The sequence below is a fragment of the Nipponia nippon genome, unplaced genomic scaffold, assembly GCF_047370975.1.
Source record: "Nipponia nippon isolate SJK-2023a ecotype South Korea unplaced genomic scaffold, ASM4737097v1 scaffold_5, whole genome shotgun sequence".
Classification (NCBI taxonomy): Eukaryota; Metazoa; Chordata; class Aves; order Pelecaniformes; family Threskiornithidae; genus Nipponia; species Nipponia nippon.
In genome coordinates, this window is record NW_028262369.1 from 63168999 (window position 1) to 63187392 (window position 18394).

Genomic DNA, 18394 nt, shown 5'->3' on the forward strand with positions numbered 1-18394 from the left:
ATTGGCTGCACCTATAAACCTAGCTTTGAGTTGGTTCAGCCTGACGGAGCAATTAATCTAAAAAATGTTACAGCGTTAGTTCAGACATACCCGTACTTATAGAATTTACAATAGTTACTGGTAAGTAACTGAGAGTTCACTCTTTAGTATGAATCACAATGCTGAATCCCAGGACCAGGGAAACTTTTGGCAAAAATACAATTTAGAGGCAAGGCGTATTTACTTATGGTTGAGAATTCTTGAATCTGGAATGAATAAGCTCTGAAGTCATATAAGCCCATGATGACCTGCTGAAGAAGGCTCATATCTTTCCTCAAATCACGGGCCTCATTTCAACATTTTCTGGGGAGAATGCCATTCTCCAGCGCATTAGAACTAGTATACTCCAAGTGTCAAGTTTGGTTACCAATTCCTTTTCCTATCTAGAAAACAAATTGCTACAGCAAAAGAGGTTTAACAGTTGCCCTTGTTTTTAATGGTAATCTTTTTTCCTGATGGACACATCTTTTTAAATTATAAAAATAGTTTTCTGGGCAGCAACAAGACATTCTTCTTCCATGCTCTCTCTCACATGAGGCAGAGCCCTCCCCCGCGAATTAGACATTTGATCCAAACTGGCTCCATATGGGACCAGCTCAGCCGCCTGTGCTTCATGCTTCAGGAATTACAAACACTTCTGGAAATGCACAAAAGGCCACCTGAGATGACTCAATATACAATGTCGACAGTTGAACTTACTAAGTTGTGGACATGGCGTTGCTGGCTCCAGAGGAAGAATTCTTTCTCTACCTTCTTCCCCAACAAACTTGGTTCGACAGGCTTACGGTTTGTGTTGTGCATGGACACAGGTTGCCTTGAGGACTATGCTTGATGTGCTCTGCCTTCCAGAAGCAGGCTGAACCCTAAATAGCTTTGTGGTAGCTCAGCTGAAACCAGGAAGAATAGAAATACAGCAAGCAAGGACACCCTCCCACCCCCACCCAAAACCCCTCCAAAAAACACTCCAAAACCCAACCAATACGTGGATGAGTCCACATAATTCTTTCCCAAATTCCCCATTTTTTTGGTTTGGTTCTGAGCTTGCTCCGAGTTCTTGCAGGAAGGGTAGTTAAAAAGGCATCAACTCAGGCATTTGCGTGCCAGACAGCACAGCGCAATCGTGTGAGGGCTCCCACAGAAACTACTGAGTCTAAAAGGTTCAGGACTAAATCTAATCCGACTGCGTCAGAAGTAGCTTCTTGCAGAGATACTGCACTCGTTATCTGTTTGTCAGAGATTACCTGTTTTCTAGGCCTAATTCAGTAACACCTCAGACAGTGGAAAGCTGACAGGGATCTGAGGTCAACAACCAAATACAATTGCTTTGTACTTCAAAAGATTAAAGACACAAAATACGTTATTTCTTAAACTTGAGTTTTTGAAGAGTCAGTCTTGAAGACAGGCATTATTCCTCCACAAAAGGCTACATTACAATCAAAATCATGATTAAAATCAAGACATTTGAACGTATTAGATTATAAATATTACAGAACAGAACTCTTAAGTCTCGCATTCAACCTAACTTCTTTATGAACAAACTTATTCGTTATGGTACTAAATTATCAATTTAAAAACAGTTCCATGGTTGTAACATAAAATGCATAATCAGGAAAAATATAGATGTACTGTCTTACTTCCTTAGGACAATTTTATTCCAGTACGTTTTTCCTCTGGACAGAGGAAGCTATTGTAACTGAGCACACAACAGCTCTTTCATAATAGAAAAAGTTACCAGCATGCACGTAAGTTGCATCAAGAACAGGGGCTCTATACAATGTCCAGAGCCTGTTGAGAAACACATAGCTTTTATATGCTGTGGATTAAAGAGCACAACCATCTGGTCAGCTTTCAGGCTGAATGAGCCAATGCTATCCTGCATGCCAATTTGCACAATTGATAAAAAAAGGCCTATTATACATCTGTCTCAGTAATGTCTGATGTTACGGTTTTAGCAACACTCTCCTGTTTTATGATTATTTCAAGTTTTATACTTTAACAATAAACTTATTTCTATGGGTACAACTGGCATTGCTACGTACTACATAAATGCTTTTCTCGCTTTATTATGTAAAATTAAGACTCAAAGGATAATGGCGCTAAACTGACACTTTTTCCATTGTTTTTAATTCCTTCTTCCAACTTTTTACAAGATTCACTATCGCAGAAGCCAAAAGGTGAAGGATTAAAAGAAGTCTTCACATAAAAGCTCTAAGGATTGATATTTAATGAACTGTGAGATGTAAATCAATGCACAACAGCACAGTTTAAGCTTAAAATACCAGGATAACATTTATATTAAAAATAATTCACCTACAGATAATACAGTCTAGTGTTTATTGTATGTTATGGAAGGTACACTTGAATTTCAAAAATTTAAAACATATAAAAAGTGGTTAAGGGCTAACATTTTATCAACATGTGATAAATGTGTAAGAATGTTTATTATACAGCAGGGTACAATGGTAGTGTTAATGCCAACAGGGCACCACAGAAGTTAGTTTAAAAAAAATTTCCACTATGCTTTATACAAACAACACCACTTGCTGTTGTTTAAGAGTATCGGGAGAGGATCTCTGTCTGAAGGATAAGCAGTCCTATAACATTTTTAATGTTAGATAGTGTCATAGTACGTAGATTGGTGAATGTTTCAAAATAAAACTAGAAATGCTGTAATTACTTCACAGAAATGCACATCCAATATTTGTTTTCAATAAGAACAATAGGTACAAGATTATAACTCTCCCTATATGAAATAATTTACACACAGATGAAAGCTACACTATCTAAAATAATCACTAAATACATTTTTTTTTTCTGGGAAATAAACAAGCAATTTTTGTTCTGCATGATCAATATCAAAAACATATAGCAGAAGTAGTATTTTTGAAACATAACCGATGCTCTAAAGTGTAAAAAAAAAAAAAAAAGGGGAAGAAATGAGAAAAAAGATTTTCCATGAATGTGCAACCTAAAATCAACCAAGCTTATATTGTAGTACAACCATATTAAGAAACCACTGATCAGAAATACAACTTTATGGAAAAAGTTTATAATCCACAAAACTGTTCATCAGGCCATAAAGTAAAATAGCTCCACAGTTTACAGATAAAAAACTGAGGGCACATAGATGCGTGCTATGTCTTATCTCCAGTAAGTAGATACTTAGGCAGAGGATGTGACACTTTGTTTGTAGACAGCATGGTATGCATTTCTCAGCAAGACATAAGGGAAACAAGACTCCAAGAGATCCATTGTCAGGAATGGAGACTCCTGCACAATCTGAAAAATACCAGAAACACAAGGTTTTGCAGAACACCTTCTATTGCCTGCTGCTGCTAATCTATTTCACAGAAATACTTCCGGTCTGCACCACACCACTCACGTATTTCATAGCAAAAAGAAATAATACAAAATTTAAATGTTGGGGAGAAACTCATTGCTACAAACTCACCACTTCTCAATGCTAGTCATTTAGCTTTCCTATATATATAGTCATATAGGACTCCTGCCACTTCCAAAAGATACAGAATACTGAAAGAAAACCTCTGATCGAGGAGGATTTTCCCCCACACACTCTGAACAGTGCTTCTTTAATGTGAAATTTCATTTTAATATAGTAAGTATTAAATGATCCATGAAAATGATCTGAACAATGTGATACAATGCTCTAGGCAACAAAGCACTATGGTAAAAATATGTGTGTGTGTGTGTTGGGGGAATGAAAAAAATTAACTTCCGACATTAAAATGCCAGAAAGAATGACATAAATTGTTTCTGCTGGTTGATGAGCTACAACACACAAGGTGACACTCAAAACCCCCTTCTTGAATGATTCACTGGGGAGCCTATTCCATAAAACAGACAAAAGCTTACCATGTCTAGTAGTAGGTAAACAGATTCTCTGTTCCTTGTAGTAGTTTTGTCCGTCTCCTGGCCAATCTTCAGTAGACTAGATGATGCAAGCTACATAAAAATGAGTATTTCAAAGCAATAAATAAAACAATGCATTGATTGACTTCTGCTATTTTGCTACACACACACACACACACCACCTTTCTGGAGAAATCAATATCCTAGCCAACAGACGCTGTGGTGTACTAATAACTACAAAGGAAAGTGAAGTAATCCTGAACATACAAACCATCACTGGGCTTTAGTCTCAGTGAGCCATTTTGGTTTATTTCTAGCAGTGTTTAATAAGCAATATGTGCTATTTTAATAGAAAAAGTGAATTAATTTATTGCAAAGAACTTTTGGTAGTAATCACTGGTTGACCATTATAAAGTCTACTGAAATTAATGACAGAACTTCCACGGGATCAAGATGTCATTTTCTCTGTCCTTCCCAAACCGCAAATAAAACTTATTGCGTTTTGGTAAGATTTAAAGTGATTGGAGTTTTTATTGTTTGAAGTTATACCCATTTTGCAATAGAAGGACAAATTAAGTTTTACTTCCTAAACTATATTTTTAATTGAAGAAATGTCATCCTAAATGCAAACGAATGTTTTATCAGACCATGAGCAATCCTACAATACTAGTTGTAAAAGATATCCTAGAAACTTGTAATTTACAAGCTCAGGATAACAGAATACAGTAAAATACTTAATTTGCAGATGCATTGATAAGCCATGTTTTCATGCCTTACAGAAATTTGAAAAAACTTTTCAACTTTCAGATGTATAATCATCATTATACATTGCGCTCACACCAAGCAATGGCAATATGCCTAAACCACATGTTTACCAGAAATGGATTTTAACTTAAAATGTTAACTTTAAAATCTAAATCAAGATTCCTCTTGAACAAATTCTGTCATTAATCAATTTGTAATATAAAGTGAATGCGCATACTTCAAAATAACCTTAGCACATACTCATCAGTATTAAATAACCTAGTAAGTTTTTTCCGTATTTAATTAACTTTGACAGGAAAGGATGTCATCCCCAGCAGTACATTTTCTTCTTGAGAGAAATGTTTTTCTTTCAGACTAACAGTATGTGATACATAAAAGGTGTTAGAAAAGAAAGATTATCAAAATATCTGAACCATCAAGTCATGGTCTGTGCAGTAAAAGCAGTGGTCTGAAACCAGTTCGTAAACACTGAAAAAATGCAAACCTCATACCAAAACTGTTTTTATCACATGAAACTATACTGGTTTCCTTCACTTGTCAAATGTATGCAACTTGACACAACCATTTCTCTTTCATCTTTTACAGCCAGCAGTTGCATTAGACAAGGTCAAAGCCAAAGATTTTTTCTGTTTTACAAAATGCAATGAACTTCCAGGAATGAAAGATCTTTTTAAGGGGAAAAAAAAAAGGGGGGGGGGGGGGGGGAGGAAAAAACAAAAAACAAACGAACAATTGTTTCTGTGGACTTCTAGTTACAGAAAGTTACCATTATCCCACCCCCGTAAGTGTCCAAGGCACCTAAAATAAGGGGTAAGAAATATTTGTTCATATTTCAAGGCCAAACAGCAAAAAAAAACCCCAAAAAAACCCCAAAAAACCCCAAGATTCACTCAAAATCAGTAGTAATTTTTAAAAATTAAAGTGAAGCTGCTGTTTTAGCCTGTAGTTTCCCTTCAAGTATCGGCTAATTAAGAGCCACTTTAAAAATTCTATTTCTACTTGGGCAGCACACCAAAATGTATTAAAAAAAATGCATCACCACCACCTAAGGGCTTTTGATTTTTTTCTAAGCATCACTAAGGATCTCAAAAGCTTTGATCTTCAAAACCTACTCCGAAGCATAAAAATCCCTCTTCCCAAATATCCCTGTAACATACTGCAATCAGACAGTCACTGTGTTTAAGAAAGGCAGACGTGTCAGAAGGCACAACTCGAAAGCCACTGTGGAGTTACCTTCTTCAAAAAAGTAAAGTGAACTAAAGAGTCCAACACATCATGGGAGAAAGTCTGCTAGACAGAATCTTGATTCTATATGCATCGCACATTTCTTTTTCCAGTCATGGGCCACACAATGTAAGAGATGGTATGTGCTAAAATACTAAAGATTATACTGAAAAAGAGAGACACTTGTACTGATTTGCTACTGTTACTTTCCAACATCACACACAGCTGGCTATTGCTAAAGGACTCCTACTAAATTCAATCTACATATAAACTTGTATTAGCAGTATGCTTTTCTCTCTTGTGCACCAAAACCAGATTTATAGAAAATCAATTGCACTGCATCTTAAATTAATATTGCATTTTCCACCTGAATTTGAAAACACTTCCTGAAGTCAATAGATATTTTTCTTGCTAAGATACAAATTTTAACCTATTGCTAGACTTCAAAAAGTAACCTTTTCACACCTGATTTTCTCCTAATCAAAATCAACATCGTATTATACAGTAACTTTCGTTTCTCTGCAACGTGTAACTACAGGAAAATAACTAACATCACAAACATTATGAAGCAATATTGCTATTGGAATAAATGTTGGTTAATCAATACTCATCCATACTAATCTAAATCTTTATAGTATGTCCTTGTGATTAAGATTACTCATGGCTGATTGCCACTGTAAAGCTAACACTTGCAATGACAAACACATTGATAATTTAATAACAGCACTGTGCAAGCTAGACTATGTATAAAGATGGATTGAGGGGCATTAGGGGGTGAGAGTTCCCCTCTTTTTAGAGGAGCTGGCTCTAGAAATGAAGTTATACATACGGCCAAAAATTCTTTAAGACGGTCTTCAATGCTCCCCTTGTGAATGGTAAATAAAGCTGCAGCAATCTGGTTGATAGCTTTGGCCAAGCAATGAATGTTGTTGCAATGCCCTAAACAAAAACATATACAAATTACCTCAGCATCATGTTAGAAAATGACAGTATCCTCTGGAAAATATCACCAAAGAGTAAACAGACTTGTCACAATGAAAGATCAACTTTCAGCATCATAAACAACAAGAGCGAAGTACTGGTACTCTGAACTTGGTATCAGGAAAGCCACCAGAAGTCCAGATCTCCCTTTTGAATGCTGTAATAGCCACAACAACCTGACAAAGGTCCCTGTGGCTTTTAGAAATAAGGAAGAATAACATATTGGAAGTTTATTTGGCTTCTACAAAACTTGAGAGTATTACCACTCGACTAGGCAAAAAAGACATGTGCAAGCAGGATTTTTTTTCAAGCTAATTGGCTGTTTTTCTCCCCTCTGTGTAAATGAACAATTCATCATACCCAGACAGCATTCACCCAAGAGATCTACAGGAACTCAAGAACAAAACTGTTGAATTGCTAATTGCTGTACATAACATCTTGCCTAAAATTCTCCCAGGCTTCAGAGGCCTGGAAGCTGACTAAATGACACCAGTTTTCAAACAGAGCAGAACCGCTCCTTAGTAAGCCTGACATCTCTTCTAGGCAAATTAAGTCAAATCTACCACTTCAAAACAAAATTAATAGACACCTGGGCAAATATCTTGGGGAAGTGCTAGCATATGAAAAGGACGGGGTCTTCGAAGGAGTTAAGAAGCATACAAGCATGCAAATACTACTGATTCCTACCAATTCTTTTTGACCATTGCTGAGCACTGAGCTCTTTTTTTCACTCAGTCATTTATCATAACTCCAAGATCATGCCTGAATAGCAAGGTCAGCTAGACCGCATCACTCCACATCAGAAAATTAATTTTTTCCCCATGCATATTACTGTTCTTACTGACAATTAATTTTATCTGTCATTTTATTGCACAATTTACTCAGTGTCATAATATCTACCTGCAGCTCTTTACTTCTCTAATGTCCTCAGTAACTTCATGATATGAACATTTTCTCACCTCACTCTTCACTCTCCTTCTGGGTGGTCTATGAATATGATGACTAGCAGGTCCCAGCAAAGATCCCTGTGGATCTCCACCAGCAGGCCCCCAGAGCCTCCTACTCCATCTCCTATTTTTTAATTAAACATCACTGCATGAATATGCTAGTCCAAAAAAAAGAACAGATCACTACTTTCCTTGAACATCAGTCAAGAACATCTGTTCTGCTTAATTCTGCTGATTTAAGTTTATATTTATTTTTGAAGTGGCTTGCTTTTTTTGAAGTGCCTTCGTTTTTATGTCTCAGAGCCTGCAGAAAAAGCATCAGCAAGGGAATTCAGCTGATGAATTGTTGTCTTCCAACCTGCGACGGGTTTCAAGTATTTAGAAAAGGCTATGTCTCTTGCAGACTAGTGTTCTATTCTAGCCTTTAGACAACAAATTAGCCTGATATTTGACTAGCAGTTCAGATTTCTTACTGGGAACAAAAGTAAGTGTCTGTTAGAGTCTGAGCCTTTATCTAGAGGTAGTGGAAGAAACCGGCTTGATCTTGAAGTAGGCAGAGAGAACCCAGACATTGCTAAAGCTGTCCAAGAACTGTCTGTGTTTGGGAGGTATGTCTTGCCATATTAGAAAGCTGAAACTCCTTCAGATCTGTGACTTGATGGATAAATTCAGGATTTGTCCAGGGAATTTGCTTCATAAAAAGCAGCATTTATTAAGTTCTCATTCTGGAAATAGCATCTATATTAAGTGTCTAAAGCCAGATGTTCTACAATGAGGGCAGAACACAGGAAAAAGTAATATTATGCAAGGAAGGCAGGACTGACAAGGTCTATTCTGTTTGTTCAGTTATTTTTGTAGAGTGAACATATTTTATATATTCCTTTTCCCAGACTTTTTCTCTCAATAAAAAAAGAGCCCACTCAGTAAAGAATTACTAATACAGAGGCCACATCTCATAAAATCAGTAGCAACTCCTAATACGGGCTTATTTGAGTTCTAGATTTAACTTCTCTCCAGTCACAGTTTTATGAGATCTTATTAACTGTACTTTAAGAACCCACTTTGAAACAGGCTTTGTCTGACTTCATGTTAAGAGTTACTGAACGTAAATGAAATCACAGAAACTGGAATATTTAAGCTACGTGATATAAAACAGGCAGAAGATAGAATTATCTGGTTTTTTTCAGCCTGCTAAGACCCTGAGGACTAAGAGAGTCCTTGGAAGAAAGGGGAATGGAGGAAGGCAAACCTGCACGAGCTCTAACCTGCTGGAGAACCTCTAGCTAGCCTGACTCACGTTCTTCAAAATAAATTTGCAGAGGGGTGAATGTGAAAATATAATCACCGTTAGAAACTTTTACTACCGTCCCCTTGGCAAGTAGTGTAAGTTTTGAGACTCTACAACAGGTAAGAAGCTTTCGAAGGAGAAACTGGTAGCAGAAAGTGCTTCCAGAGGGCTTCTTTTACGAAAATATAAACAAGTAATAATTAAGACCTGTGGTCTTAAACACACATAAGCAAGTTCATTTGGACTGAGTTAAGAGAACCAACCTGATTGTCCTTTAACAAGCAAGTTTCTACTCATGCCCCTCACCAGTCACATTTGATATTCCCTGCTCTTGCCTATAGTCCGAGATTTTCATTCAGCCATCGTAACTTTGAAAAAGCTCGCAAAAAGCAGTAGAAATACTATGAGAGTACAGATAACATGTAACAACTCTGTGGGTTACAGGTTGTTCTCCCTATTCATCAGAAAAAACTGTTAACTTTAAAATTTGTAACTTTTAAAATCAATGTTCAAGTTCTACTCATTGCATCAGAGATTTATCCAACTTTTTCACAATTGGTAAAAGGCTACACTATGTTTAAAATGAAACTAGAGTTAACAAATCCCTAATCTCTCAAAACTGAAGAAAACGTTAATTAACCCCATTTAAAACAACAATCTCAGGTCTCTCAAAAAATGTGATTTGCATACCACCTTAAGTGATACAGAAGGCTTTCAGAATTTTTGGTCTTTTCCTGGTACTTTAAATTTTCAGAAGTCAGTTTAGACATTCTTTGAGAGTTAAATTTTGACTGGATTGAAAATAATGCAACTTTAAAAAAAGAAAAATAGAAAAAACACTCTGTACCCAGCAAATGGATACAGAATAAACATGATCTTTTATGTAAGCCATGCTACACATAACAAAGGAAATAGCTTGAACAGCTGAAAGGTGACTTTTGTATGTGTTGGAACAGTTCTGTCAGTCTCCCCCCCCACCCCCCAACTTTTTTCTCTGAAAGAGAACTTTTTTTTTTTTTTGTGGATTACATGCAAAGAATTTCCTTGAGGCAAAGATTTTTATTTTTTTAAATAAGAAAGTTGAACTACTGCGTAAGATAGGATTCTGTTCACAGCTTACACCTTCCAGATTCTGTTTTCAAAATTTTATGCTTAGTAATATGAACAGCATATTAAATATAGAAAAGACACCTTGTATGAGTGGCCCGAAGCCAATGTAAAGATTACTAAAACATCTATACTATTACATAATAAGTCTTACACTAATGTAGAATGTATGCTCTAGCAATTCCACATATTAGGACAAGATTGCCCCCTACAGTATCTGAACTGCTTTTAAAATCTCAGATAGAAGACTCATTTTTCATAGAAAGTTATCTCAAATAAGAGTTAAGGTACATGCTTTTTAAAGCAACTTTCAGAAGAATCTTCCTAGATTAGGGCTAACTGATTTTTAAATTTTGTTCACTACAAAATGTAAGTAACTATTTAAAGCAAAAGTATTCAAGAAACTACCAGGACTATTATGAAGAAAGCATTCCCAGCAAATATTTAGCTGACTCTACGTTACCTTCAATGGCGGGGCTATACTGAGACATCACATTACTAGCCAAAGTCGGCAAGGAGACTGCCACGAAGACCATGAGGAGGCACGCAATTTTATATTCTTCTTCTGGACTAATGTTTTCTAAAAACAAAAATAAAGTTCTTTAAGTAAAAGAAGTAATCTTAAAATATTTCCTTTCAACTGCAGGTAGTTTAGAATATAAAATGTTGGACCAAACTGCAATTTAAACCCAACAACAATAAACTCGATGTTCGTGTTGTGAAAGGAGGAGTGTAATGTCAGTCTTGCCAAAAGACACACGTTAGAGCTTCAAAACGTCCAGTTTGTTATCTACAAGAATGAAGGCAAGCTGCTGCCACCCTATCACTTCTAACCATTTAGTTACTAAGACTTTAATATGCTGAGCAGAATAGTATTTTTACATGATGGTGTAAATCCAGTTATTGCTCTGAGGCGAGGAGAGTTTCTCTTGCACTCTCCCTTTGGTAAACAAGCAGAAGGTGATGTGCACTCACCTCAATTCATGCTAAAACCTTGAGTTTTCAAAAACAGCAGCATCACCCCATATTAGCGTAAGATTAGTTTAAAAAAGTCAACAGTTGGTGAAATACAGTACTTATATCTGTACAAATTGAATTATGAAAAGCAAAATACTTCAAACTGCAAAGGTAAGAATCAAAATACAAGATCCTAACCCATCATGAAAACATACAGAAATTCCCTGTCTTGTTCACCCAGCTTAAACATTTCACAGCTGCAGCAAAATGAAAATAATCTATTTAATATGCCATTTCAGATACTAGCTATCTTCCAGAGACAGACCTAAACTTATATTATACATATAATGTATATAAAACAAATAGACTTTTTTTTTAAGGTATACAAAGAAATTGTGCTTGACACTGACATTTGAATATTAAAATGCCCCTTGGAATTAGCTGTATTTTCCTCTCCCAAAATAACTACTATTAAAGCAAGAAAAAACAACTTGGGTAGCATTTAAAATATTCACGATCTGATTATAACATTAACTATCCATTACACACAGGGGGAAAAAAAAGCAATAAAGTGCTCAGTAAGGAAGATATGGAAAAAAAGCTCAAGACTGTCAAAAAGCACTTAAGAGTCTTAATTCATGCCTTCAAACCTGCCAGAGTAAACAAAACTGAAAAGCTTAGACAGTGATGCTTAAAAGCAAGTAAGAGGAAGCACTATACATGTTAGAACATTACCATGTTTATTTTACCATGTTTCCCCTTGTAAGCTCCATGTTAACACTTGTGTAACATACTGGTAACACCATGTTGTGAAATTCATGAAGCGCATTCAGCTGGCATTTCAGCTCCTAATGCCTACTTACGTGACACAGATTTGTTACAGATCTGTACAACAGAACTGATCATGTCCGTAGCTGTTCACAAGAGAGTTCTATTTTCATTGTCCTTAAATTACAGTAGCTTTCACCATTAGCTATTAAACTCCTTCGACATCTACTTGTTATCCTTTTCTAGGTCAACAAGTTAATTCGTATGTGGTTGAAAAGACTCTCAAGCTAATACATCAGTAGGCAGCAGGCACAAGTAATTCATGTTCTTATGCCATTTATGAAGTTCATCGAAGGAACACCAAGGACCCAAGATATAAAAGTCTCTTCCTAGCAATTTAGACACTTCCATGCCTGGGTGCATTATTTTTTTTTTGCCCCTCCCCCCCCCCCCCCGCTTCTGCTTTTTTGCATTTGTATTGTTCAAGTTGTAACTTCTTACCTGATTTTTGGGAAGACAGTGCTACAACCAGGGCAGGATCAATCTCACAAGGCAATCCAGCAGCTGATGACAGTTCATATACATTCATTGCCACCTGAGGAGCAGAAGAAAGATAATTACAAAAAAAAGACAACACTGAATGCTTTCTGTGTAAACGTGATGGAGCACAGTTTTGCCGTCATGTTTAAAATGTGCATATTAGAGTCTGAGGCACTAAGGAATTTCAGAGACTTGGCTAAAACGAGATAAAGAGACTCAAGATTTTTGTTTGTTTCTAACCTACGTTGAACAGCTGGGCCAGTACTTTGTGTGCTAGATTATAATTTCTTTCTGTCAAGCCAAACAAAGCTTGTCTACTTTTCTACATTACCTCCAAAGCAAACATCCTGACTTCCAATTAGCTGTTTCTACATTTTTCTTTACTGTTCAAAAGAAAACTAACACATTTTCTCTACCAGATCTAAAGTATCAGCTAACATCTGCAAATATAGCATTTTTAGACAAAAGCCAAAAGTCACAATCTGGTGAAGTATTAGAGTAAGGCAGGACAGAAATCTTACAACAGTCAAATTTGATACAGATTCAGTGTCCAGTGATTCCAAGTGCCAAGAATTAGACTCTAAGTGGCCCTAACACTGGGAGGAACTAAGAACATCTATCTTTAAATGTATTCCATTTTCCAGCCTGTCCCAGGCTGTATCTTTTATTGCCATTAACAAACTTTCAACACAGTTCTTCTCTTTCCCCAGTTTACATTTTGGACAAAGCATCTGAAGCTGTAGTTCAGATGCACCCCTGCAGAAGCAGGTTTACATGAAATACAAAGGACTACGGCAAATGTGTCTTATTGCCATTAACATTTGAGAAGTTTTACACTTTGCCCATAAATTCTCACATATAGTTGGTCAGCTGCATGTCGGGGATATTGTACAGATCATCCTTATTCGTGTGCTCCAGCTTGGCTACCCAAGGGCAAGTTTTGATAGGAAAAGCATACAGTTTTGCTTGCACAGTGCTATGCTGTCAGCAGGACATATGATATTACCTTGAGTACAGTCCTGCATTAGAAGAATTACAGAGCATCTGGATGGGAGCTGGTTCACAACAAACTGGTTAAGGTGCAACAGTGGAACAAATGCAAGCCTGCTTCTAAAAGCCTGTATACGCATCCCAACAATTTAATTTTTTTATTATTTAATATTAAAATTAAAATATTTTATTATTTAATATTAAAAAAATAACCAAATAAAAGGAGAACAAACCCCCATTTTGCCCGTCACCCCAAATCATAAGTTTCAGGGATACTAAAATAAAAATAACATTTCATAACAATTATTTATTTCATCAACAGCTTTAAAGCTATTTATGCTTTGCTTGGTAAATTCAGTTCATAGGAAATTATTATGATATTATGTCCTAGAATAAGCACACTTGGACAATTGTCCCAACCCATTGTACAAAGCCTTGTAAAGATCTGTCTGCTGACGTGCCTTCATTTAGGAAAAAGTAGTCTGCCTTATTGTTCCCAAACAAGCCTTTCTTGCGTACAATTGCACTGCTGCATGTGACAAGGCCAGGGGAAAGCTCAGCCAAGGAGCTGCAGATTGTCCACAGGGCTTAATTGTTAGCAGGCTCGTAGCTCAGTTCTGGCCCTTCCAACAAGTTGTTTTCAAGACAAAGCTCTGGCAGAGTTGCGGTGTAGCACACATCAGAGTTCCCAGTAGGCACTATGGGCAAGACTACACAGGTTTGGCTCCTCCATGCACAGTCCTCCAACATTATCCAGGCAAGCTATGTAGTCTCAAACAAGCCTACGTGGCATCATGCCACACCACAAAACGTCATCTCTACAGTTGGTATCATGCAAACACCAGCATGGTGGACTGTACCACAGCACTTAGACCTTATTTCAGACACTATGAACTAGAAAAAAAACCACACACAGAATAGGTATATTTAAGAATCACAGCGGAACTACAGCAGGCCCAGTGAAGGCCAACAGCCAAATATTACGTGAAGCAGAGGCAACTAGGTGGTGCTACATGGCATGTGCCAGAGAACAGTCCTCAGCATGGTTTTATTTAGCAGTAGTAGCTGGCTTTTTTTGCCATCCAGTTATTCCAGTGACTCCAGGAGAGAAGCAGCAAGTACTATGCTTTCTTCTATCTGCTGCCACAAATGAGTTCAGTGATGTCTTTAGAGATCCACTGAGATGTTTAAAATGATCTGTTAAGATGAGCTTAAAAATATCAATGGTAAAATACTGTCTCCAATCATTACTGTTGCAGCCTTCATCCTACCATATTTTTCAGGACCCCTTTGATACCAGAGGCCGTAAGACGCTTTCTGAAAAGATCATGCAAAGTAAGCAGTGAACTTCCCTTCTCATCTCTTCCGCATGCTGCTTCCTCAAGTCCAATAATGGAACATGATGCTTTGGTGATCAATGATTTTCTCTGTAATGCTAGGTGAGAATTTCAGAAAGGCTTTTTGAGACGTACAAAGTCAACTTGCAGCATTTTGATATAATTTTTATCATGAGCCAGTATCCTTGAAGGTAATTTTCCATAGCATTTTCACAGAAATCCTCTATCGTGGTATGAATTTCCATGTTTTCTGAGACATCAAACATTCATGGCTGGTTTATCAGCATTGCGAGTTTCAGAGAGCACGTGATTATATTTTGGAGTGAAATAGCACACGTGAAATCTGAGTAACTTATATTCTTCATGCAACCTCTGACTCATTTTCAGACAGACTGCTAAATGATGTCTTCTGAACTCATGAGGCCCACCATAATGGACTCTGAAAGGTTCTTGTAATGTACTTTTAAAAAGGAGAAGGTGTTTTGTTTTTTGTTTTTTTTTTTTTTTTTTTTTTCATTTAGTGAATCTTTATACACAACAGAACTTAAGTTTCTTTCCTCAAGAATAAACGGCAAAATGTAAACTTCAAGTTCAGGAACAACAACATATTCCGTCCCTCAAAAACCATATTTTGCTCAAGAGCAGATTTCTAAAAATTGTTTCCGTAAAACGGAATCAAGAGTTGTGCAATGTATATCCTGCTACACATTTTCTGCAAATCAAATTGCCACAATACCATTAAGAAGCTTGCAAACCTTCATAGGCTCCAAGCTGCAATATGAGATTAAAAAACCATCTAGGCTGCAGCTGCTGTGCACATGCGCCCAGAAGCCACGTGATGTACTGACAAGGGTTTTTGGATAGAAACATACTACTATTCAGAAGCAAGGCACCTCATTTAAGCTGCTAACTTTTTTCAAGCATTTCAGCTGGTGGGTTCACAAGAATTTTCAATTTAAGGCCAAAATCAGACTTGTAGCTATTACGTGCATTAGTGCTCCAATCATGTACACTGTGTCTTTGAAACATTTAGTTTTACCAGTTATACTGCTCACACTATGAAGCAGCTCAATATTCTTCCCTTTATCACTTAGTCATGTTTTAACACTTGACAAATTTTGTTCTTAATTCTTTCCATGAAAGCTCTCAAATGTGATCACGGGCAGATAGACTTGTGCTTATCCTATCAGTTGTTTGTTTGTTTGTTTTTCCTAGAACATTAGGATGCTGCAGATGCACAACTGCTTAGCTCTTTGGAAAAAAAAAGGATGTTTTTTGTTTCTGGATTTTTCACACTAAGCATGAAAGTCTTGCCCCCTACATATTTTCAGTAAGCTCCAAAAATGACTCCATCACCCTTTGGGCCAAACATTACCTTCATGTCAGTCTCTCTTGGAATGTGATCTTTGAAGTCCTCGATGGAACTTACAAGGAAAGGAATGTGGTAGGATAAGACCTAAAAGACACAAACACATACAAAATGAGAAAAAATACTTCCCATGTCAATGATCAGTTAGACATTACCATAATTTTACTGGACTTACTAATTTTTTAAAATGAGTTTTTATTTTATGCATATGAATTTGTTTGCAGATTTAAGCCATTAAAGCCTAATAAATTCAAAAATGAAGCTGTTTGCAAAAAATGAAATGAAAGCTTTTAAAATATACTAAACACAGAAAACATTGAGAGGCATGCTCAAAGTAAAACCTGTATGTTTTAATGTAACATTTCTCTGAACAGTACTCAGAAAGTAGATTCCCCCCCCAGCTTGCAATTCAAAGTTCAGTTATGACTTAATATTGCCATTTTACCCACATGCCAGCCTTTTAAGAGGTAGCATTTCTAAACAGTGAAGCTTCAAATACCTTATAATTCCATTAAATTAAATAAAATGAAAATCATCAGAAGATATTCAGTTATTTCTTACATCTCTAAGTGCTTCCTGTGCCAACGACCGAAAAGACAAGATAACACCAATAATCGTCATTCTCTTCAAAACACTGTCAACAGCTGAAGAGAAACGAGAGCAACAGTGAACAAGAACCTGTTGATGTTTACAAACTCAATTCTTCAAAAAAGAGAAAGATAACATTTAACAAAATACTGAAAAACGCAAGGTACTGAAACAATGGCATTGCTTAAAAGAGCCAAAATAAACAGTGCTTAAGCAGGTTTTTATAGCTGAGTTGAGAGTGGGATTTTCAGTACACGCAGCTGATAATATTGGATGCTAACACTAGTTCTGTGTTTTCCTGAGGCCATAAATGTCTCTTTATAATAATTATTTTTGTTAAAAAATAATTACTTCTTATGTTAATTACATGTAAAAATCCTTCTAAAGAATGCAATAGCTTACACTGTGATGGAATCAAATCAGAAACGCATGTCAAAAAAGCCTGTGTTTTCTTTTATACGGCTACACCCAGTTGTTATAGCTATGTGTTATCCCTGAAGAGAAAAGATGCTCAAAGCTCATCACTACTATAGTGCCTATGCACTAATTAACACTGAAATCTCATTTGGTCTGTACATGAGAAGACTGGAAACTTTTGAAAAGATGCATCAGTTGACATGAGCTCACATACATACATATTGCTGCTTCTGTATACTTAATACAGAGAAATTAATTTTTCTCATTTTCTTTACAAAGACAAAGATAAAAAACAATTCTATATCTTTAGTAGGACCTTGCTAGTTACCCACATGATAATCTTTTAAAGAGCGCTGCCATCTGGTCTGGCTTGTCAAAGCTGGTCCTCATTTGTGTTAGAACTTCAACATTCTCCACCACAAGTTTCTAAAAAGAAGCAAGGATTCAGGTCAGCTATAGATTTCACTATGTTAACAGGATAAATGCATGGTTTAGGATATTTCAGTCTGGCAGAGACGCAACTAAACTCATGGAACACAGATGTACCCACTGTGTTCTTAATGGGACTACAATATCAGTATTATCATCAGGCACTACTCTACACAAAAGCAAGCTCTGAATCAAAAAGCAGAGGATTAGATACCCCCAGGAACATGATTTTTATACTCAGCAATGTGTACAACTTCTTAAAACAATGGAACTAAACTCAGTAAAACCAGACAACAGCTCCTCATGCTTTTTATAAGAAAAATAATACATCTATCAATGAAAATGCAGATTCACAAAGTAATCCATTCTTTTGGGTTGCTACTTTCACTAGTTATGCTGTAAGGATTAGAAATTTAATGTTGGTAAAATTGAAAAATGGAATGAAGAGCGTAAGAGTCAATCTTAAATCTTGGTGCATTTACTTGACATTTTCTTCCATTATAATATGAAATAAAAATATTCATTCAAGTCCCAACACCTCAGCCTGAAACAGTTAAACTCAAGTGCAATATTTTTCATGTCAGTTTGACCAAAAGAAAAGAAAATGTGTGTCTGTTTCTAATTTGTGACAGCTCTCATACACGCAACTTGTAGCATTAGGGTAAATGTAATATCTTTCTTGAAATCATTCTCCAAATATGTATCAGATTTAAATTTAAGTTACAGAGATTGCATAATCACATCTATAAAATGTCAGATCCAAAAAGGGTTTCTTGCT

At 36.4% G+C, this 18394-nt stretch overlaps 1 protein-coding gene across 5 annotated transcripts in view; it reads right to left on the bottom strand.

Annotated features, from left to right (window-relative positions):
- Positions 1–2246: 2246 nt before the first annotated feature.
- NCKAP1 (NCK associated protein 1) overlaps positions 2247–18394 on the bottom strand; it is a 62162-nt gene continuing 46014 nt past the window's right edge. For 4 of the 5 annotated variants that reach the window (XM_087732387.1, XM_087732390.1, XM_087732388.1 and 1 more), the window contains 8 exons: positions 17520–17613; positions 16744–16826; positions 16189–16269; positions 12448–12541; positions 10685–10801; positions 6728–6837; positions 3913–4002; positions 2247–3318 (listed from right to left, as the gene is read on the bottom strand). In XM_087732387.1, the coding sequence (XP_087588513.1) occupies positions 3202–3318; positions 3913–4002; positions 6728–6837; positions 10685–10801; positions 12448–12541; positions 16189–16269; positions 16744–16826; positions 17520–17613 (786 nt within the window). In that variant the 3' untranslated portion in view covers positions 2247–3201. Of the gene's footprint in view, positions 3319–3912; positions 4003–6727; positions 6838–10684; positions 10802–12447; positions 12542–14747; positions 14904–16188; positions 16270–16743; positions 16827–17519; positions 17614–18394 lie in introns of all 5 variants that reach the window. The other variant, XM_087732391.1, reaches the window with a different exon arrangement.